Consider the following 24057-nt stretch of genomic DNA (forward strand, 5'->3'; position numbering starts at 1 on the left):
AAAAAACGTCAATGCTTAGTTGATGATATTAGAAGTCATTTGAAATCTAATTTTTTTTTTGCTTGAAAACTGATTGGAGTTTCTGGTCTTATTAGTTGTTTAATTAAAAAAATATGAAATGGTGTTGAGTTATGACTTTTAGCAAAGACATTATATAGAATCAAAGGTAAGACTAATATTTTTGCTGTACATTCAACAGACATTTTAGACAAAAATTAAATAAAAACGCAATTAAATGAAAATCATGAAAGACCCATTACAAAAGCTCAAGATTTTAGCGTGAATCAGGTAAATGAGTCTTACTGGCATTAGTCTACGAAATTTCGGTGAGTCATGATGGTGATACTTCTTTAACTTTGATTTTTCCTGTTAACTTTTACATCCATATTTTATCTGTTGTCTCCTCTTGTATCCTATATTATTTTTTCTTGTATTTTCCGTTTTTGTTTAATTATTGAAAACCGGTCAAATCATGACACAAAAAGATGAAACACTTGAAGAAAAAGGGGGGAAAACTGCAACGACTAGACTGACAGAGAAAACGAAATTTATTTTTTTCCACTTTTTCTTTTTATTTTCCTCATTTCTTTTTATTTCCCCTTTTCTCTTAGTTCTATTATGATTCCTTTTTTTTTTAGAGAATTGTTATCTAAGATTCAGTCCATTGCATCGTCGAAGTCTGAGCCTGGGAAGGAGCAGCAAGCCGTTTACGAACTTTTCGTATCGCCTGAGAAAACTGACTCCTTAAACATGAGCAAAATGATGGAGCTAAACCAGAGATTGAACAAGCTTGAGACACTTCTTGGAGCAGACCCTGATGCTTTGGTAACTGTATTTAAAGTATATTTCCATGTTTTACTAATTATGACTGTTAATTGATGCTTGTGATTGTGTTTAATTGTATTTATATATTTTTGGATATGATGAAAACGATGGAGCAAAATCACAAGGTTGAGATAATTCTTGGAGCAGATCCTGAGGCCTTTCTATTTGTATTTAAATGGTTTTTTGCTAAATTTGCTAAAAATGTATAACCCTTGGGTAAACGCATTTAGTTATATTTGGATATGACAAAATGATGAAGCTAAATCAAAGACTTAAGACAGTTAAGTCTTAAGTGTAGTCTTAAGTGTTAAGTGTTAATTCTTAAGTAAGTCATAAGCTTGAGACACTTCTTGGAGTAGATCCTGATCCATTGATAGTTGTGTTTAAACTGCAAAAAATTTAAATCCTTTGGTAATTGATGTTCAGGTAATCGCATTTAATCGTATTTGGATATGGGAAAAGCTAAGTACACTGAATAAGGGTGAGATCCTTTGAGCAGATCCTGACTTTTTGGTAATTGTATGTCAAAGCAACAACCTGGTTTCGATTTTTCAGTTATTCAGGAAATCGAAAAGAAGGCTTAAAGATTGTTTTCGAATAAAATTGTGGATTTTTTAGCTATAATTAACAAAACTGTCTTACTGTCAAAAATCAAATGGAAATGAGGAGCAAACCAATTGTTTTACTGAAATTTTATTGATTAAGAATTATTATTTTTCTTTTTTTAGAATTTAATTTTGAAAGATTAGAAAAATTGAAATTTGGTGTTTTCTAAAGATAACTAGACTTGCTTCTAAATTTAATTGGATCTTGTTCTTTTTAAAACAGGAAGATTTCCGCAAAACATATCTTTTTGAATTTTTATAATTTTGGTGTCACCTTGGCAGGGCTACTCCATGCCGGAAGGACACCCTGTAGAACGGCTAAGCAGATGTTGTATCTGAATAGGTGGTAGTAGAATGCACCAAAATTGAATCTCTTAAGTGTTAACCGCACAAATCAAAAAATTGTTTGTATGTTGATGTTGTTTGTTTGTAAGTGTAGGTGGTACGGATATGTCAGTATAGTGTTAAAAAGTAATGGAGTGAACACCCCCGAGAGGAGAAGTGGTTGATCTAAAAGCAAAATATCTGTTGGACTACGTCTTTTGGCCAAGATCTTATCAACTTGGTTCCCTCATTTTTGTCCCCTCATGGCATTTAATTTTTCTTTTGATAACTTGCTAGATGTTGGCTCGGTCCCTGCATGCTCCCGTCTTGAATTGAGATTTTTGCGATTAAGCACTGCTGAAATTCATTGGGTGTCACTGAACTTCTGTTCCAAAACACGTGGGCGCTGTGAGTATTACTACGGGCAACTCTCACTGACGTGATTGGTCGATTGCAAGGTCAAACCTTGGAAAGACAGTATCAGTACTGCCTCCTGGCAGTATGACCATCAGTGTTTGGAGTAAACCGTAAATATACTTTCACTATCCTCAGGTTTTCAGGTAAATCCCCAACACTCAGGTTTTCCCCAAAAGAAAATTCAAGTTTCATCTGTATCATCTATCGTCAGTGTCTAGTGCCAAAAATGCAGGTGAACGCCCACATAATTCAGCACAAAACTTAATTAGAGCTGTCAAAATGTGAAGCAAATTAGTGAATGGCAGGTTGTTTTAACTGCCTTCTAAAGAAAATAATAAAAAACTTAATTGCTTCTTGCTTAATACAGAAGTTCTTTGGTTGTCAATGGGTGCGTGTTTAGCTCTGAGTTACTGAAAGATAATCATGAGGCTTTGCGAAGCAATTTAATTCAATTCAAAAGTGATATGCTTACTTGATCGACTTGTTTCAAAAGTTGAATGGAACCGATCAGGGTAGGATCTAGAACAAAATCTTGGGTGGGTGTGGGGGGGGTAATTTGACAAGGGCGCCAATAAATAAAACCTTGGGGAGGGCCCAATGTGACAAGGGTGCCATTAATTGACCAAATTGACACATTTACTTAAAAAAATAGAGAAAAACCGAAAAAAAGGAATGAAGGTGCCAGAAAAAATCTTGGGGGTTCCCCTGGCCCCCCGGATCTGCCAGTGAATGCGATCTTCACTATAACTTATTTTGTACTTGCAGCAGGACCAGGCGTCTTCCACCTCTCCTGGTGTCTGGATTTATATATTTTGTGGAAATTTGTTGGAGCAGACTCAGTCTCTCCCGAGGCTCAAATTGATCCTCAGCTTTAAGGGGATAAACTGATTTTTAAAAAAAGGGAATTAGTCTAAGAAAATATGGTCACTTAAAAAAAATTATTTCAATAGGAGCTAACAACTGTTTTAGCTGCAAAAGGAGATGCCTACTACTTATCCGGAAATGTGGACTGTAATTTAAAACTTGTTAATTGCATTTCCTTCATAAAATTTAGTGGAACGTGGATTCAGTATGGTAACCAATTTATTTACAAAAAAAGAAACCAATTGAAAGTCTGGTCTAAGGGTGATCTAAGATTACTACTACTACTAACAACTTATTGCAGCACCATGCAGCCTGAGGCCAACACAGCTACGCAGGCTCCTCCATCCCAAATTATTCAAAGCCTCCCTCGTTATTCCCTCCCAAGAAATTCCCATTTACCTTAAACATTTTCTTGTGACATCTTCCCACCCCATTCGTGGACGATCTGCTTTTCATTTGGCCCTATATGGTTGACCAACAAGGACGATCTTTAGCAGACTGTTATTCTTCACGTGTGTTCGAGCAATCTCAGGCCTTTGCTCTTTATAGACCTAGAAAGCAGGATTGAACCACACTTTTTTTTTTACAGTTTACTGTTAGAGATACAGTCAATCAGACATGTATCCAAAACAATCCATTGGGTATTTCTCTGGAAAATCCTTTTTCATTTTTCGGAGCTCCCACGCTTCAGAACCGTACTTCATCACCGTCATCACTCTAGCTTATTAGTGATAAAAATAGACTCGAATATTACTAAATTGAAAACCTCGTATCATTGTTCATCTCATTGAGATGATTTTGAATGTTTTAACCTTTTTGTTACTTCTAGTCTGAGTTGAATAGATAGTTTCATTTCAAACCTTAATGTTTCTAATTTACATATTTACGACATTTTACGAAAAACGTAGCAAATTTTCGCTTGTATCTTTCTATTTAATTGCTATTAAAGTTTAGAGAAAAATTGGAGGGGGTGCTGAGTAATATTTTTCTGGAAAGACGGCGGTAGACCAAAGAAGTTCGTGAATCACTGATTCACGGTGTGTTTTTTTTTTGTTCTCTTTTTGTGGATAAAGCTCCTGCCATGGTCTCTTCCAAAATGAAACGGACTTATTTCCAAGGAACATTGCTTTTTAAATAGGGATGATAAACTATCTCTGTTGGTGCTTAACTCGATTTCTCTTGGAAACATGATAGCTTTTGGTATTTTCATTAAGGTAAATTCTACAAATAGCAAGAACTCATCTCTAAGGAGAGTCTAAATATAAATCCGAATTCGAAGCTATTTTCAAGTGTTCAACTACCCCTTACTTTGACACCAAGTAACTTTTGTTTTGTTGGGAAACTCATTTTTATTTTAGAGATTAAAAACTATTTCTCTCAATTTATACAATTTTGTTTAATTTATCTTGTAAATTATTTATAATATAAATAAATATGCGATGGTATTTCCACACTTTTTTTTTACAGCTTACTGTTAGAGATACCGTCAGTCAAATGTGTATCCAAAACAATTCATAGGCAATTTCTCTGGAAAATCCTTCTCCATTTTTCGGAGCGCTCACGCTTCAGAGCCATATTTCATCACTGTTGCTTATTAGTGACAAAAATAGACTGGAAGATTACTAAATTGACAACCCTGTATCATTTTCATCTCATTGAGATGATTTCGAATGTTTTAACCTTTTTATTATTTCTAGTCTGTGTTGAATAAATAGTTTCATCTCAAACCTAAACGTTTCTAATTTATATCTTTCTCTACGACATTTTACGAAAAACTTAGCACATTTTTGTTTGTATCTTTCTATTTAATTGCTATTAAAGTTTAGAAAAATTGGAGGGGGCGCTGAGTAATATTTTTCTGGAAATACGGAAGTAGACCAAAGAAGATCGTGGATCACTAATTTAATGGTGTGGTTTTTGTTCTATTTTTGTGGATAAAAGCCCCTGCCATGGTCTCTTCCAACATGAAAAGGATTTATTTCGAAGGAACATTGATTTTTCAAATAGGCATGATAAATTATTTCTGTCGGTGCTTAACTCGATTTCTCCTGGACACATGATAGCTTTTGGTATTTTCATTAAGGTAAATTCTGTAATATAGCTGGGACTCATCTTTAAGGACAATCTATATATAAAGCTGAATTAGAAGCTATTTTCAAGTGGTTCAGCATCCTCCTATTTTGACACCCTAGTAGTTTTTGTTTTGTTGGGAACCTCATTTTTATTTTGGAGATTAAAAACTATTTCTCTCAATTTATATACTTTGTTTAATTTATCTTGTAAATTATTTATAATATAAATAAATATGCGATGGTATTTCTAAGTGTTTCAACCTTTTATCTTGACACACTGGAGCTGTCGATAATTTCATCAGAATGATTTTAATAGTTTTATTTGGAAAGCTTTTTACTCCAAGACAATAAATATTCTTTATATGGAATTAAAAAACTACTGCTATACATCCAAATATCGTTTCAACATTACATTTTATGATTACAATATTTATTTCATTTCAATTCTGCAGGCTCGTCTCACAGCACAGCATGGAAAGAAAGGCTTAGTTGGTATTGCTGCTCATTTAGCAAACCAAGCCCACTTGTTTGAAATATCTCACGTGGACAAAGTGGAGACACGACTGGGACTTGTAGCTCAGAGATTGTCTCAGTTGGCTGAGAAGAGCGCCCAGGTTGAAGATGCGGATAAACTAAATAAGGTAGCTCATTTAATGCCGCCAATACTTAGGCCTAATTCCAGATGATGGATTATAAATATAAGTTTCAATAAGTTTAGTCTTACCCATCGTAAGTTACGAGCCTGAGAAAATTTCGAATGGACTGGGAAGAAGCCGTAAGATAGGATTTAGGAAAGTGAAAATTTTTGGAGGTTGTAAAGAGGGATACTTTGAATAGTATAGGGAAAGAAGAGGAGCTTGCGCAACTGCATTGCGGCTTTTTAAGGCAAATACTCATATTTAAGACAAATTTTCCCCCCCTCCTCCGACTCCTTTAAATACTTTGATATGTTGATCAAACGGAAAAATTTTCTTTAAATTGTTTTGTTAAAAAGTTTTTATGTGTCTTCTGCTTTTTCTATTGCTTGTGCTACTGCGCTGAACTTAGCTAATTGCATCATTCTTGCTTCAATTAACGTAGTTGAACAGAATAGGATGGAGGGGTGGGTATTGCTTTTTTTCTCTTTATTAATGTACGAGAAAAGTATTCTTCAAAATCGAGAGAAGGGGGAGCATTTTTTTGTCTATTGTTTTTGTAATGAAAATAAAGAGAGGATTTTCTAAAATATAAATCTTCCCCTGTCCCTCCATCATCCCCTAATTGGATCCCTGACTTACGCGTATCGTCCCCTAAGGAGTACAGCAAAGGTAATGGGAGAACGTGGAATCTATTGGGGAAATAAAATTCTCCAAGACTTAGATTATGTTGATGATTCGAGCATCCTAGATGAAACATTAGTAAAGTGAAAGCATTTTTGTATGTTTTTAGAGTTCATGGTGCAAAAATAGGTTTGAAAATTAATGTTAAGAAGACTAAGTCGCTAAAACTAAGAATAAGTGAAGGTCAAGAGTTGATGTTAGGTAAGGAGAAGATCACTTACCTAGGTTGTATTGTTAGTAAAGATGGTGTGTGCAGCGAAGGCGCTAATAATCTGATTTCCCATAATTTTGGGAATTTAATATCGTTAGTACGTTTTTTAGGGGGAGGGGTCGGGCCATGGAGGAATGGATTTAGGGTTGGGACCCCTTGCTCTGGTGGGATGATAGATTTATCATGTGGACAGTCTCACTTACCTAGGGTGTATCAACAGTAAAGATAGTGGTGCAGCGAAGGTGTTAAAAGAAGAATAGCCAAGGCCCAGGGTGTTTTTCGCAATCCCCGCATTCTAGGGCTATAACGAGCGAAAGGCTGAGCTGGCTAGGACTCGTTCCATGGATAAGGGCTGACAAATTGCCAAATATCGTCCTTTTTGGCCAACCATCTAAGGTTAAACGGAAAGCAGGTCGTCTGTAAATAGGGCGGGAGGATTTCGTAAAGAAAAATTTAATGGAAATGGAAACCACTTGCGAGGGTGTAAACAGGGAGGTTTTGAATAGGTTGGGATGGAGAAGAAGCTAATAAACTTGAAAAATCTTGTTTGATCTTAGAGCGGCTGGCTTAAAAAATAGATTTTGATTCAACTAACTAGAATACAGTGGTAAATAGAACTTAAAATGAATTATAGGTAAAACCCTGTTTTATTAGAATAACTGTGTCATATCTTTCCAATGAAGCCCACGCAGTTAAATATCGAAGCTAATCCTCTACCAATCTTGAGAAATACCCCCCTGGCTTCTGGGATCACTGTTAAGCCCAGTTTTATCTATATTAATGATTTACTTCCTTGTAACTAACTTTTGAACAGCCTAAATTTGTTGGTCATTTGAATACAGAGATTTCTCTTCCTAAAAATTGTAGGCGTCAAAAGTTTTCGGTTGTTTTGCTGGCTTTAATACCACACTAGAACAAATCTGGATTGGGATAGGCGGGGCTATGTGGCTTCCCTTTCTGACCGAAGCTTAAGGGATAATATATCTGGCTTACGGAAATACGTTACAGACAAAATCCAATGAGACTAGAGCGTACTTTTTATCCTAAAACGATAGTAAAGTAAAGTCTCTGTTTCTTTTTGGCTTAGCTGTCTTAGAGATGTATTGTAAATGCCGATGTATTGTAAATAGTAATGATTTGGGGATAAAACAGATGGTTCGGGAATCAATTGAAATTAGTCTCAAAATAAACAATAATATTTCTTTCAATAGGGACTTGAGGGAGTATGCTCGAATTTAATTAAAAATGATCATACAAAATATTTTACTAAACCAATTTATAATAGCATTGAACCAGTTACAAAAAGACCTTTGAGGCTAGCTGCCAAAGAAGCAAGACTAACTTTGAAAACTTGTATTTGATTATTTTGTTATGTTTTGTTTGAATGAATATATCATCTCACATAATTTTATTTATCAGTCCTGGTTGAACTTCGTTGAAGTGAAGCTGCTACGGCTGTTTTTAAAAAGTTTTTTTTTCAAACATATATATATATATATATATATATATATATATATATATATATATATATATATATATATATATATATATATATATATATATATATATATATATATATATATATATAATATGTATCCTCCTTAGATCCTCCTGTGACTCCAGATGCGCTTAGGGCACCCAAGAGGAGTTGCCGTTCATATTTCATCGATTTAACCGCCCAGATGTCTTCCCAATTAGTTTGAAGTGAGGCGTTCAAATTTTTTTAGATCAGTTCGTTAACTGTGTCCTAGTGTTTTTTTTGGGGGGGGGGGGGGGCGTTCCCTTTTTCTGAGCCCCCAAGGTTGCCACTGAATCATGATTTTGGGAAGTCTAGTTTCCAGCATTCAAATCATTTACCGACGGTACATACTGTGCTTGATGACTTCGGTTATTAAACTGCAGGATGTCCTTTGCCGTTTGCCAGCTTTTATGGCTTTTAGTGTCTAAGGGATGTTGAGGAACTACCTTAACTACATGTATTTGAACCCTACGATTTTCTTTTCCGGTTGTTGGTCCAAGCACTGTATTTTCGAGCCATAACAAATTGTTAAGAGGAATTTGCTATTGAGAAGTCTCAACTTTATCTGCTGAGGGAACCCTTGGCTATTCCAGATCTTTGCTAGCTTTCTAAAAGAAGCATTGACCAGGCCAGTATTAAGCCTGACTTCCCAGGCCCGCCATTATGTATGGCTCTCCTCAGTTACATAAGCTGTACAACCTGTTCGACTGTTTGGCTATCGAGCTGCAGATCTAAGGAGAATCCAGTGCTTGCCATGCTTCTCGTTTTATTGACACGCACCTTCAGGCAAAAAGATTCGGCAGTATCCTTGACTGGTTGAAATATTGCTGGAACTTCCTCCTTCAGAAGTCTAAGAGACAGATGTGTTAAAATAGAATGGCTTATGTAATATTTGTCACTTCTATAATTAATTAATGTTTTTGGGGCTACACCTGCTATTACCAAATATCTACTACGTCACTTTAGTAACAACGAATTTGTATGCTCGGGTTTGAGATACCCCTCTAAAGCTTCCTCGTACTGTGGGTTTTTTTTTTAAAATAAATTGCTAGTGTTTTATTTGCATTAAATAAAAAACAAGTTATTTTAACTGAAAGTAAGGAGTGACATTATAAATTAAAACGAACAGAAGTTAATCCGTATATGAAAGGGGCTGTCCCCTCCTCAACGCCTCGCTCTTTATGCTTAAATTTGACTCTTTCTCACAACTCTACTTTTTAAAACAATGAAAACTTTAGCGTAAGGAGCGGGGCGTCCAGGAGGGAACAGCCCCTTTCATATACGGAATAATTTGTGTTCGTTTTAAAGTTATAATGTCGGTCCTTACCTTCAGTTAAAAAAAACTTATTTTTTATTTAATTTCTGAACGTTTTTGAATTAATGCAGGTTTTGACTTTGGCTCACCGTACATGGTTAATTTATACGAAATATGCATATTATTTTTACTTTTTTGGCTAATTGGCTTTCTCAAAATTTTAATCGGACAATTTTGAGAAAAAGAGGCAGGGGAGGGGTCTAGCAGCCCGCCAATTTGTTTAGTTACTTAAAAAGGGCATTAAAACTTTTAATTTTATCTACGAACGGTTTTATTAGCAATAAATATGCGTAACTTACGTAACGAACTTCTATATTCGTATGTTCTATATAGCTTCAACGATTTTCGTGTTGGCTTAACTACTGGAGTTAAGCATTTTAACTCCAGTAAAAATACTGGAGGTATTTTAGCCTGTTCAATATGTCTAAAGATCTCTATCAAAATAAAAACTGAGAAAAACTTTAAGAAACACTTTAAGAAAAACTGAGCATGGGAGGGGGCCTAGGTGCCCTTCAATTTTTTGGTCACTTAAAAAGGGCACTAGAACTATTAGTTTTCGTTTGAATGAGCCCTCTTGCGACATTCTAGGACCACTGGGTCGATACGATCACACCTGGGAAAAAACAAAAACAAACAAATAAACACGCATCCGTGATCTGTCTTATGGCAAAAATACAAAATTCCACGTTTTTGTAGATAGGAGCTTGAAACTTCTACTGTAGGGTTCTCTGATGCGCTAAATCTGATCGTGTGATTTTCGTTAAGATTTTATGACTTTAAGGGGTGTTTCCCCCTATTTTCTAAAATAAGGAAAGTCCGTAAATGCCTCTTCTCTTTTGAGATAAACCTACCCTCTTTGTTCTACTTTGTATAGTGCTAATAATTTATCACAATTAATCGCGTTTTCTTTTTAACATCAAATTAGTGTATCTTGTATGAAATAGATTCAGACAGCAACAAAAATAAAGTAAACAATCTGTTCTCTATTTTGGAATCCAACCTCCGAAATAAATTAAAATAATATTGTTATCTTAATAATCAAACAGTTCGTGGTAACAAACTATATTGAGGAGTGACCCCGTTCACTAGTAATCGAAACCCTAAAAAACGGAATTTCGATACCAATATATATATATATATATATATATCAAAAGAATCGGAATTTTATTTTAAGCATATATGTTTCATCAAGTTTAGTATTACCCATCAAAAGCGACTGCCCCCTCCTCAAAGCCCCGCTCTTTGCGCTAAAGTTCCACTGTTTCTCACAGCTCGACTTTTCAAAACAATAAAAAACTTTAGCGTAAAAAGCGGTTGAGGAGGGGTGAGGCCTTTTCATGTACGGGGTGATTTCTGTTCGTTTTAAGTTTTAATATCGCTCCTTACTTTCAGTTAAAAAAAACTTGTTCCTTTTATTTAATTATAATAAAAACAAATACATTGATGTAAGTATCAAGTAATTTCCTCTTAAACATAAAACAAAGATAAATAAATGAAAGTAAAAGTCATCAAACAAAAAGGAAAAAAAATAATCAATCAAGTTCTTTTTCTTATACACAGTTAATGTCATTCTCAACCAGCCTTTTGTTCTTGCGCAATGGTTCAAAAACAAAACAGGTTATTCTGGATTTAAAAAAAAAAAGAAAAAAAAAACAGAAGAAAACAAAAATAGCGGGATTACGATTGATCACCAACATATAGGATTAGTTATGCTTTCACTTTTCCGAGTGTTCTTTTTTATATTCTTCGCATAGATATTTTCAAGTTTTGACTTATACCACTATTTTATAAAGTTCACGTTATTTAGTATGCAAGGATTATTATAAAAAAAAAATGATAGCATTTCATGATACAATTTTCACGTTCTTTTAGGAGTTGAACTGGGCTGATCTTATGTGGGAGGTCTTTAAGTCTCAAGGGTTTCTAGTTTTCACCATTATTACCTTAAATTTATTACCATTACCATTATTACGTTATTACCATTACCATTATTACCGTTATAAGGTATTACCTTAAATGTATCGTATTAATTGCCTATTTTAGCTTTACTTCTAAATGTCGTTCCTCTCCTGTTTGAATTTACAAAAGAAATTCGTATTTTTAATATGAGTTCGTATATGTCCTCAAAGGGAGAGGGAGAAAAAGGGGAAATTTGATGGTAAATCTACATAGATGGGCCAAAGGACTTCAAAGATTTTGAGAAAAATCATTCATGTGCATAACAGTTTTTTTTTGGGACCGTGAAATAGGGAATTTTCCGTATCAGATGTGTCCACAAATTCAGAGGAAGTCTTGCTTTTCTCCTAATGACTCAAACTGTAAGTAAGGAGCGACGCGGATCAATAGTAACCACAACTCTAAAAAGAATGGAATTTTGTTATCAATATATTCATCAAAAGAATTGGCTTATTATGCTGATTCCAAATACACAAGACTCATTAATTTTAGTTTTACCCATCAGAGGATACGAGCCTCCATTTTCCAAAAAGGAGGGAAACATGCCCTTAAATTCAAATATTTCTAATGAAAAGCACACCATCAGATTCAGCTTGTCAGAGAATTTTATTTCAGAGGTTTCAAGCTCCTATCTTCAAAAATGTGGAATTTTCTATTTTCCCGGAAGAAAGATCACAGATATTTGTTTATTTGTTTGTTTTTCCCAGAGGTGATCGTATCGACCCAGTTGTCCTAGAATGTCGGGAGAGGGCTCATTCGAATTGGAATTAAATGTTCTAGTGCCTTTTTCAGGTGACTAAAAATATTGCAGTGCAACTAGGCCTCCTCCTTTGCCCTTTTTTCCCAAAATTATCCGATCAAAATTTTTGAGATACCCATTTTGTTCATTATAGTTGAAAGGTCCAATTACTATACCTTTGGATATAAATTGACCCCCCCCTCCCAAGGGAATGGTTTTCAAGTTATGAAATTTGCTTATTGTTTATGCATTGCATTTGTTATTGGGAAGTATGCATACTTTTTTGGGTGAGAGGGGGCAAATTTTCTAATGGAGTTTTGCCAAGGGGGAATTTTTCATGGGGAGGAAAGTTTCTGAGGTACGAACATATCAAGGGAAATTTTACACTGGAGGAGTTTGCCAGAATTCGTATGCGAAATGTTTTTATATGTTTTGCTTTCTTTTTTCTGTCTCAATTTTACGCATGGAGTTGTTAAGGATAATTATAAGGGGTAAATTTTCACCGGGATTGAGCTGTCTAGATGATTCTTCCGTAGGGAGGGGATTTCTCCGTGGAGGTGGGGCCAGATTTCCTGGCATTATTTAAAACAGATCAAAAATTAAATAAAAAAAACTAGTCTTTTCAACATAAAGTAAGGAGCAATATTAAAAATTAAAATCAATAGAAACTGTCACGTAGCCTATATGGACGGGGCTGCCCCCTCCTTAACACTTCGATCTTTACGATAAACTTTGAATTTTGACCCAACTCTATAAGAATGGCTCTTGAAGTACAAGAGTCATTTATTTAGAACAATAAGAAGCTTTTTTAAAGGTACTAAAAACTTTAGCGTGAAGAGCAAGATGTTGAGGAGGGGAAAACTCCCTTCCTATAAGTAATAGGTTCTGTTCGTTTTAAGTTTAAATGTTGCTGTTTACTTTCAGTTTAAAAAACTTGCTTTTTTCTATTTGTTATCAACAAAAACAGTTCTTTGCTCTTAGACTATAATAACTATATTAGATATATTATCAGCTTTATTAATTCTTTTCTATCTTTTCAATAAAGTGGTATGAGGTTCGTTCAAAACAATTATTTTTCGCAAAGATGAATTTTTACATTTGAATATTGGAAATAAAGCAGTTTGAATTCTTATCCGGGTATTTACAGTTATCCATTTCAAAACAACGATAAACTTTATTTAAGTAATGGTAGCCTACCACGATTGTTGTGTCTCCAGTGGATTTAGACGAGCTCTATCGGAGAAGTTAGTCACACTTTGTTGATAATTCGAGGATCTACTGAATGGGTTTACGAATCAGAGGGTTAGGAAGCAGAACCAATAGCGAATAAAATAAGGTTTGACGATATCATAGAAGCTGACGGGGAAGTTTTTAGAAGAAGGTTTTATAGTATAAAAATTCTTATAAGATGTATCCATAAAACACATCGCCGAGATCATTGATTGTTAGGCATCTTGAACCCTTTCCAAATTAGCTTCGATGTCAGCCTCGGGATTGGTGATAAAACTGAGAAGTCAGGTGATAAAACTGTTAAGAATAATTGAACATTGTGAAAAAAATGAGACCAAAATTCAGCAGTTTGCTTCATTTACTTCTTCAGCCATTTTAATTGCCAGTTCCATATCATGTTGTGCACCAAGCGAATTTGACATGATAAACTTACTGTAATTAATCTCCCCCATGCCCTAAGGTTAGGCGACAGGTTTGCTACTTGTCCGTGTAAAAAAAGACCCAGCAACCGAAACTTTGATTTGATGACCTATGTGCCAGCAATGACCCTGGAGGATCTTACAATTTATGAGAAAGATAATATTTACTTGCATAGGGACATAGCGAGAAAGAACAAAGGACTAATGATTCCCACTCATAAGGTTTTGATTTATGATGAGCACTAGACCTTGTATTAATGAAGATGATCAATTTCTGAGGGTGAAATTGGGGCCGAGATCATTGATTGTTAGGTATCTTTAACCCTTTTCAAATTAGCTTCGATGTCAGCCTGGTGATTGGTTATAAAACGGAGAAGTCGACGTGTTATTGTGACCTTATTCTCTTCTCTTTTTCCGATTTGAGTTTTTAATTTTCTGGACCTTGGCTATTTTCAGACAAGTCCCTATTTCAAGAGACAGCAAGCCTTATTGTATCTATACTAGTCTAAAGTCTAGCCCAAATATACTGTATATACTGTATAGGGCTACAAATATACTAGCCCTATACTAGTCTAGCCCAAATATACTGAAGTAGCCTTTAGTATCAGTGGTGGACATATGTATTTCGGTTCTGTGACATCAATAGAGCAACATAAACTTTTTAACACATCAGAGGCCCCTCTCTTATCAGGATTTATTTTTCTTCATATATAAATTGACTTGAATCATCAACACGCTCTCCTTCAGGAGGGATAACATAACAGGGTCATGATGAATTTAATGATGGTATTTTCAGTGTTATTTGTTATCCCGGTGTATATGCTAGATGGCACAACATCTAATGACCACTTTGTTTTTTAATCTTTGTAAGTCACCTGGTGGGAAGTCAGCAAAAGAGGCTGCCACTCTTCGGGTTCTTTTGACCAAGATGTCTGAAACACTACCCAAAAAAAGTATTTTACAGTTGTTCTTCTTTATTAACTTGTGTTTTTTTTACAAACCGTGGATTTCTTTGCAAATGAATCTTGGCCTAAGTTCTCAATGGTAGCCTTGCTGCAAAATTCAGCCGGCTATTTTAGATTCCACTGTTCTATCAGGTTTATTTAATTTGATTTTTAAATCCAGTACTAATTCTATTTGTCATTACTAATTGTTCTTTGTTTTCCCAAAAGTTGTGGAATAACTTTGATCTGCTATTATCATCTAATAAAACTTAACAGTCATTAGCTTTTACCTAGTAAAAATTTTTGTACTGGGCTACATTAATTTTTAGCCAAAAATTGTCATTGTTGCGCTGTATTTTTTAGAAAATTAATGAACTCCCAAAGTGACTGTGAACTTCAGTTTTTCTTATTTTCTCGTATTATTATTTACAACTATCTTCTTATTATTATTTTTCTCGATATTATTATTGCAGCTATTCACAGCTATATAAGTGAAAGTTCATAATCGTGAACTTTTAATTGACTCTGTTAGCTAGTTTCTGTCTGGAGTTAAAGAATTTTGAACACATTTTCTGGTGTGTCAACGACTTGCCCTAATTCTGAAAACCGTTCAACTACTAAAAACCAGTTTAGCTACATTAAGAACTTTATCGTTTAACTGTGGTTTGCCGAAATATGCCAAATAAGCAATGTTAGAACATCCGTCCCATGAATCTATTTTTTTTTTTATTATGATGTAAAATATTTATTTTTAATATTTCATATTCTCTTTATTTATTTCAAATAGTTTGAACGTATTTCTGCCAATAAAATGATAAAAAATAAATCTCCATAATATGAACGTGTCAGATTTTAGGAGTCACCCCAAAGACTATGGGTAACCTTTAAGAGTGGAAACTGGCGCTGGTGTCGATAAAAAAAATTATCAACACCATGTAGCGTTTGGCGATTTGGATTTTTACAATGTGATAATAAGAATAATTTGTTTAAGTAGTGTAATATGTAAAATCAAGGTAGTAATAAGTATCTGATCTCAGTTCCTGACTGAATAATGGTTACAGCTTTTGAAAAAATGCCAAGTGTTGCCAAATAGTAGATGATGTTGATAATTTTTTTTCTGTCGACGGTAGCGCCAGTTTTTGCTTTTAAAGTTACCCAAACTCTTTGAGTTACCCTTTAAAAGGAACGGATATCAGGGACAATATTGATTGCAGGTGAACTAGTCTCAGCTCATTTTGTTTGTATAATTTAAATTCTTCTCCCACCACGTGGCTACTCTTGCTTTAGTTTAGCATTGCATATTCTGTTTAGGGCTTTTTTTTTTCTTGAATCATTACCCGTTACCTTTGCCTGTTTTTTTTCTAATCCTAGAATTCTTGAATTTTCAACACAATCCTACAGTGATGGCGATTTTTGCTCAAATGATCCAAAAAAGTGTTCAGGTATAAAATAATCAGTTGGCATAAATTAATTATTCTAGTCCTGTCTATAATAAAACAAAATGTACATCCAATTAAGGACCAATATTCTTATTACTATATTGTCAAATTCTTAGAGTCTGACACTAAGAAGCACGGTTATCGAATGGTTCATGGTAACGAACTATAAGTAAGGAGCGATACGGCTCAGTAGTAGCCAAAACTCTAAAAGTGGCTGTCCCCCTCCTGAATACCTTGTTCTTTACGCTAAAGTTTGACTGTTTGTCCCATTTTTTTAAGAAAGACTCCTGAAACACAAGGGTCATTTAATTAGATTAGGAAGCTTTCTATTAGGTACTAAAACTTTAGCGTGAAGAGTAAGGTATTGAGGAGGGCGACAATCCCTAAATACACGGATTAATTTCTGTTCGTTTTGAGTTTTAAAGTTGCTCCTTACTTTCAGTTGAGTTTTTTTTCAAGCATTGATGCATGATAACTAATTTTCACCATCTGTACTTGTAAGATTCTAACTTTTCTACTAAATAATTTCTTGGACTGCGTCCAGCATAATTAAACTTTGATCAAAAAAGAGATATAATTATTTTAACATTATTTGTCTTGGGGTTTGACACATAATGTCTTGCGCCGTGGCACTTTCGCTGCTTGTTTTAATGTTGTTTGAAGACTTGCTTTTTGACATTAGTCTAAAGATTTTTGTTTGTCGCTTCAGTTTCCTTCAGATTCCACTTAGTAGTTCTAAAATATCCGGTTTGTTTAGTTTGTAACTTTTCACTATTGTAATTAAAATCTGTAGTCTGTTTTCTTTCCAAAAAACTTATTTTATTTAACTTATTTAACCAATAAAAAGTACCCCCAAAGATTCATGGTTGTATAGTTTATGTTGAAATTGTCATATTAAAGCATAACTTTAATTCTAACTTTATGTTGAAATTGTCATATTAAATTGTCATATTAATGGATTTAGTTTTTATGGTACTTGGTATTTACGAAGTGACATATAGGACTAGCGATCGCTAATTCTGTCGGCCTGTCTGTCAGTCCCGGTTTTGCTAGTTTAGACACTTTCAGATAAGCTAGGACGATGAAATTTGGTAGGCATATGAGTGACCAGACCCGATTATATTAGAAATAGGAGTTTCCCTGATTCGACCTTCTGGGGGGAGGCAGTGGGGGACGGTTAATTCTGAAAAATTAGAAAAGTAAGGTATTTTTAACTTACGAATGGGTGATCGGATCTTAATGAAATTTGATATTTAGAAGGATGCTGTGTCTCAGAGCTCTTATTTTAAATCCAAACTGGATCCGGTGACATTGGGGGAGTTGGAGGGGGAAACTTTAAATCTTGGAAAACGCTTAGAGTGGAGGGATCGGGATGAAACTTGGTGGGAAAAATAAGCACAAGTCCTAGATACGTGGTTGACATAACCGGAACGGATCCGCTCTCTTTCGGGGAGGGATAGATCAGGATGAAACTTGATGGGAAGAATAAGCAAAAGTCCAAGATAAGTGACTGACATGACCGGACTGGATCCGCTCTCTTTGGGGGAGTTGTGGGGGGGGGGGGATTTGGAAAAAATTAGAAAAAATGAGGTGTTTGTAACTTACGAACGAGTGATCAGATCTTAATGAAATTTGATATTTAGAAGGATAATTTGTCTCAGAGCTCTTATTTTAAATCCAAACTGGATCTGGTGACATTGGGGGGAGTTGGAGGGGGGAACCTAAAATCTTGGAAAACGCTTAGAGTGGAGGGATCGGGATGAAACTTGGTGGGAAAAATAATCATAAGTCCTAGATACGTGATTGACATAACCGGAACGGATCCGCTCTCTTTGGGGGAGTTGGGGGGAGGGATAGTTCTGGAAAATTAGAAAAAATGAGGTATTTTGAACTTACGAAGGAGTGATCGGATCTTAAAGAAATTTCATATTTAAAAGGTCCTGGTAACTCAGATATCTTATTCAAAATTGCGACCGGATGCAGTGTCATTGGGGGGATTGGGCGTGGGGGCTAGAAATCTTGGAAAAGGCTTAGAGCGGAGAGATCAGGATGAAACTTGATGGGAAGAATAAGCGCAAGTCCAAGATCAGTGACTGACATGACCGGACCGGATCCGCTCTCTTTGGGGGAGTTGTGGGGGGGTATTCGGAAAAATTAGAAAAAATGAGGTGTTTGTAACTTACGAACGGGTGATCAGATCTTAATGAAATTTGATATTTAGAAGGATCCTGTGCTTCAGAGCTTTTATTTTAAGTCTCGACCAGATCCGGTGACATTGGGGGGAGTTGGAGGGGGAAACCAGAAATCTCGGAAATCGTGAAAATTGAGATATCTTTATCTTACGAATGGGTGATCAGATCTTAATGAATTTTGATATTTAGAGGGACCTCGTGTCTCAGAGCTCTCATTTTAAATCCCGACCGGCAATAAGGTTCTGATTTTCCTTTTCAATCAATCTGTTGATTCTTAGAATTTTGCCACAGCTCATGCCATATTAGCTCTTGGCACTTCCGACCTCGTCACAAGTGCCATATGAGCTCTTAGCTCTTGTTCTAATTTTCATATAGATTGCACATAGCATTACCAATCTTTTCTTAGATTTTTTTTTTTTTTTCAGTTATTTCATATGGAAGATAATTCTTGTTGTCTTGAACGTTCCCTTATAACGATAAGCCAAAGCCAATAAATTTTAGACTTTTTTAGCTGCATAAAGAACTCTTGTGCGTAATAGTAACGACAAGGTAAAAGCTGCACTTGATGAATATGAAGAACTTGAAGAATATGTGTTTGCAAAATGAGGGTCTATAATAAAAAAAATCCCAATTTAAACAGTAAAAGATTTTTTATTTGTTTTTGACTATACTTGTTGAAAAAATGCTCTTACGCATTATAGCTACCATATTGTTTTTCTAGATCTGTTGTAGAACCGGTTTTTCTGTGTGCACTCCGGGATAATTAGCTTAGCCTGTGTGAAATAAACTACAGTGCAGGTATATTTTGATTAGATATTTAGTATATAGAGTTGGTTAGGTTAGCAATTTAATAGAATGCGTTCTGGGGGAGGGGCTGCTTTCCTGTTGCAGTTTCCATAGTTTGTTGCTAAAATATAAAATTTTTGTCGTATTTTGGTATGTTTCATTATGATTAACCTATATTCACTTCCTGAGTGTGGTTGCTGTAATGCGTAAATACCGAAAACAAAACGACAAGGAATAAACGTTGATCCGTGGTAATACTTCTTTAGCAATATTTTTTAGATGTCCGGTTGTAACATCAATTAAAGGGCTTGGCTTTGATGCTATATATCTCATTAAGGTCTTCAGTTATTGATTTGAGGGATTTCTTTCTTTTGAAAATCATGCAATATCTTCTAGTAATAGCTTTGGATTCGTAATTTTAAACTTCAGAAATTTTGTACATTCAGAACAAGGATAAAGAATAACTTAGATTATGCTGAAACTTTCGTTTTTAAAATCTTGGCTATTATTAAGAAGAGTCGCGCTTTACTATTGACGCTTTGTTTTGCCAAGAAAGCTACATTCAGTGTCCAATCATGTGAGTCAAACTTTAAAAGCACAAATACTATTAATTATTAAGGACAAATGAAAGTAACATTCTTTTTTGCTTTAGTATTTATCCCTTTAACCGTAGCTACAAAAGGATGTAAGAGCCTTAATAATAATCAAATATCCTTATGATAATACCCATGCATACCCAATTACCCATAATAATAATAAATACCTACAATTTGATTCCCATTATGTGAGTAATGGGAATCAACAGAAAAGTGATTTCTTGTGAAACCTCTAATAAACAGTTCCGATTATTGTTGAAAGCGTTTGTTCTTTAGTATGAATGGTTGTTTTTGCCAAAAATCTAGCACGCAATGCGGAATTAATTCATTACAACATGAGTATGTTCATTAATATGAGTTGAACTTTGTTCTTGTTCTCACTTTGTTCAAACACTTTGTGTTCACTCACTTCAAAAAATGTTAAAAATATTTCTCTTCTTTTTTTATTTTATTTAATTAATCCTACCTCCTCCCACTTGGTGAAATACTAATATTTTTACTTGAATTTACTTAACTTTAATGCCACCTACATTAAATCTTTGTTTATTTTTCTCAAAATTCGGGTAGCCAAACATAATTGATTAAAATAAGGTATACTACTACAAATTACCAGTCCGCAAAATAAACCTTCTCGGTTTCACAGGGTAACCTTCCGTCATAAAGTGCTTCTTCCGCCATGGAAATACCTTAATAATATATACACGAATTATTTTTCTTAAAACCTTGGTCTCAATCAACTATTCTACACCGATTATCCTCCCAACCATCCCACAACCCCTTGTCAAAACCAAGAGGAGTGAAATGCTGCCATTTACAAGTTCATTGGACACCCCATTCAAATCCGCCTTTGAAATACCCAAAATTATATTATTAAATTCATGTTTTTCTTTTTAGCCTAAATCTTCTGCCTCTCCATAAAATAAATTCCTGATTAAGTCACAAATATCTTGTGGTTTGTGTTTTCATAAAATGATTTCAAAATGATATCTCTTTCTAAGGGATCGTAAAAATACCGCAAAATCCAGGAAGAAGATAAATATCAAGGTGATCGTCCGGTTATTTCCCAACACTGTATCTTAAGTTTGTGGTTTTTCAGTGCAAAGGAAATCTGTGGTTGGGGAAGTGTCATTAACATATAACTGATGTTTAAATGATTGCTTAATATTTTACTTTAAATAATACGAAATATGTACGTTTTCAGGGCGCAGTTTGACGCTCATAAAATTTTAGCATTGTCGATTTTTTAAATTAAGTTAAATGTTCCCAAACTGAAAAGTCGATTTAACAAAATTCAAATAAATAGACTTTGATGTTTCAGTGTTCCACTAGAGGTGATAAAAAAAAGAAGAAAAAAAAAGAAAAAAAAAGAAAAAAGCATATTACAGCCTTCCGTGTAAAAACTGATCCTCATTGTTGCTCAGGGTGGGGGAGTGTCATTTTCCTAAAAGGGGTCTTCGGCTATTTTGTTCTAAGGTTGCAGTTTTCATTTCGATTTGAGACCGTTTTGTTGGGTGTCAGGCTATTTTTCAAAATTCCCACGAATTCGACTTTGGAATCAACTTTTATCAAACAGTTCGTGGTAACGAACTGTAGTAAGGAGCGACCCGGCTCAATAGTAACCAAAACTCTAAAAAATTGAATTTTGATATCAATAGCTACATCAAAAGAATCGCATTTTAATGCTGATTTTAAATATATAAGTTTCATCAAGTTTAGTCTTACCCATCAAAAGTTACGAGCCTGAGAAAATTTGCCTTATTTAGGAAAATAGGGGCAAACACCCCCTAAAAGTCGTAGGATCTTAACGAAAATGACACCATCAGATTCAGCGTATCAGAGAACCATACTGTAGAAGTTTCAAGCTCCTATCTACAAAAATGTGGAATTTTGTATTTTTTGCCAGAAGACAAATCACGGGTGCGTGTTTATTTGTTTGTTTATTTGTTTTTGTTTTTTTTTCTTTTCCCCAGGGGTCATCGTATCGACCAAGTGGTCCTAGAATGTCGCAAGATGGCTCATTCTAACGGAAATGAAAAGTTCTAGTGCCCTTTTTAAGTGACCAAAAAAATTGGAGGGCATCTAGGCCCCCTCCCACGTTCATTTTTTTCCCAAAGTCAACGGATCAAAATTTTGAGATAGCCATTATGTTCAGCATAGTCGAAAACCATAATAACTATGTCTTTGGGGATGATTTACTCCCCCGCAATCCCTGGGGGAGGGGCTGCAATTTACAAACTTTGACCATTGTTTACATATAGTAATGGTTATTGGGAAGTGTACAGACGTTTTCAGGGGGATTTTATTTTGTTTGGGGGTGGGGCTGAGGAGAGGGGGCTATGCTGGAGGATCTTTCCTTGGAGGAATCTGTCATGGGGGAAGAAAAATTCAATGACAAGGGCGCAGGATTCTCTAGCATTGCTATAAGAAAACAATGAAAAATAAACATGAAAACGTTTTTTCAAATGAAAGGAAGAAGTAGCATTGAAACTTAAAACGAACAGAGATTATTACGCATATGAGGGGTTCTAAAAATACTTTAGCATAAAGAGCGAGGTATTTAGGAGGAGATAAATACCTTGCTCTTTATGCTAAAGTATTTTTTAGTAATTTCAACTATTTATTCTGCGGCCTTTCTGATTCAGGGGTCATTCTTAAAGAATTGGGACAAAACTTACGATTTAGTGTAAAGAGCGAGGTATTAACGAGGGTAAAAATCCCCAAGTATACATATCAAAAATATAAGGTTATGAAAGTTTGTTACGTAAGTTAATTCTTAAGTTACGTATATTTTTTACTAATAAAAACGTTCGTTGAAAATTAAAAGTTCTAGTTGCCTTTTTAAGTAACCGAAAAATTGGAGGGCAACTAGGCCTCCTTCTCCACCCCTTATTTCTCAAAATCGTCTGATCAAAACTAATAGAAAGCCATTTAGCCAAAAAAAGAATTAATATACAAATTTCATTTTAATAATTTATGTGCGGAGAGCCAAAACCATTCATGCATTAATTCAAAAACGTTCAGAAATTAAATAAAAAAAACTAATTTTTTTAGCTGAAAGTAAGGAGCGACATTAAAACTTAAAACGAACAGAAATTACTCCGTATATGAAATGAGTTGTCCCCTCCGCAATCCCTCGCTCTTTACGCTAAAGTTTGACTCTTTGCCACAATTCTACTTTTTAAAACAATTTAAAGCTTTAGCGTAAAGAGCGAGGGATTGCGGAGGGGACAACTCTTTTCATATACGGAGTAATTTCTGTTCGTTTTAAGTTTTAATGTCGCTCCTTACTTTCAGCTAAAAAAATTAGTTTTTTTTTATTTAATCACTAAGATAAACCGAAATAATAGTACCGATTCTGGATAAGCTTTAAGTGGTGGTTCTTCCTCAGTTGACAGTTCTTTTTGAAAAAGTGTTTTTTAAGTTTTTGGTTACTTTGGGCTAGAGTTTGTCCTTCACTAAAAAAAGGGGTAACCATGATGTTATATTAGTTGCAAGATTTTAAAAGTAGAATGCTAACATTTCTTTTCGAACTAGACTTTTTATCTCTTAGTAGAGTCCATACTTGAATAAGAGATAATAAATTATTTAAATGCATATATAAATTTCGGCTAGGAGTTATCATAAACTTACAAATCATCCGATGCCTCCCTTTTAAATAGTTTGAAAATTTATGCTGGGCTGGGATGGGGACAACGCTAAAAAAAGAGACTATTTTTATTCACTTTAAATACAAGTGTTTTGTTCATCTTTGCCCAAGAGGGTGATTGGGCGTGTTGGCCTTTGGACCCAGCCATGTATAATGTCTTTGTTTATCTTCAATTTATTCTTTCTGTGATATCAAGAAGAAGTAAGTTCTATGATAAATTCTACACATGCTCACTAATTCCTTATGGCAAGAATTGTTTCATTTTTGTCAAGATCTTTTTGGAAGGGGGACACTAACCTAAAATTTTTAATAGGTATTATTTAATTATTGCGTCCTTGACAATTAGTGAATCCAGTTTTTCAAACAGTTCTTGATAAAGAAACAGTAAGGACTGACTCGGCTCAATAGTAACCGAAATTCTAAAAAATGAAGTTTGATATCAATAGATACATCAAAAGAATCAGATTATTATGCTGATTCCATATATATACATAATCAGGTTTAGTTACATAATCAATAGATACATCAAAAGAATCAGATTATTATGCTGATTCCATATATATACAAATATCAGGTTTAGTGTTACCTTTCAAAAGTTACGACCCTTTGAAAATTTGCTTGATTTTGAAATAGGGGGGA

The 24057-nt window shown here is 34.7% G+C and overlaps 1 protein-coding gene across 1 annotated transcript in view; it reads left to right on the forward strand.

Annotated features, from left to right (window-relative positions):
* The window catches only part of LOC136026850 (dynactin subunit 2-like), a 50198-nt gene that overhangs the window by 20320 nt on the left and 5821 nt on the right, over positions 1–24057 (forward strand). The window contains exons 5-6 of the mRNA XM_065703568.1: positions 639–825; positions 5560–5748. Of these exons, the coding sequence (XP_065559640.1) occupies positions 639–825; positions 5560–5748 (376 nt within the window). The remainder of the gene's footprint in view (positions 1–638; positions 826–5559; positions 5749–24057) is intronic.

Source organism: Artemia franciscana, chromosome 5 (assembly GCF_032884065.1).
Source record: "Artemia franciscana chromosome 5, ASM3288406v1, whole genome shotgun sequence".
Classification (NCBI taxonomy): domain Eukaryota; kingdom Metazoa; phylum Arthropoda; class Branchiopoda; order Anostraca; family Artemiidae; genus Artemia; species Artemia franciscana.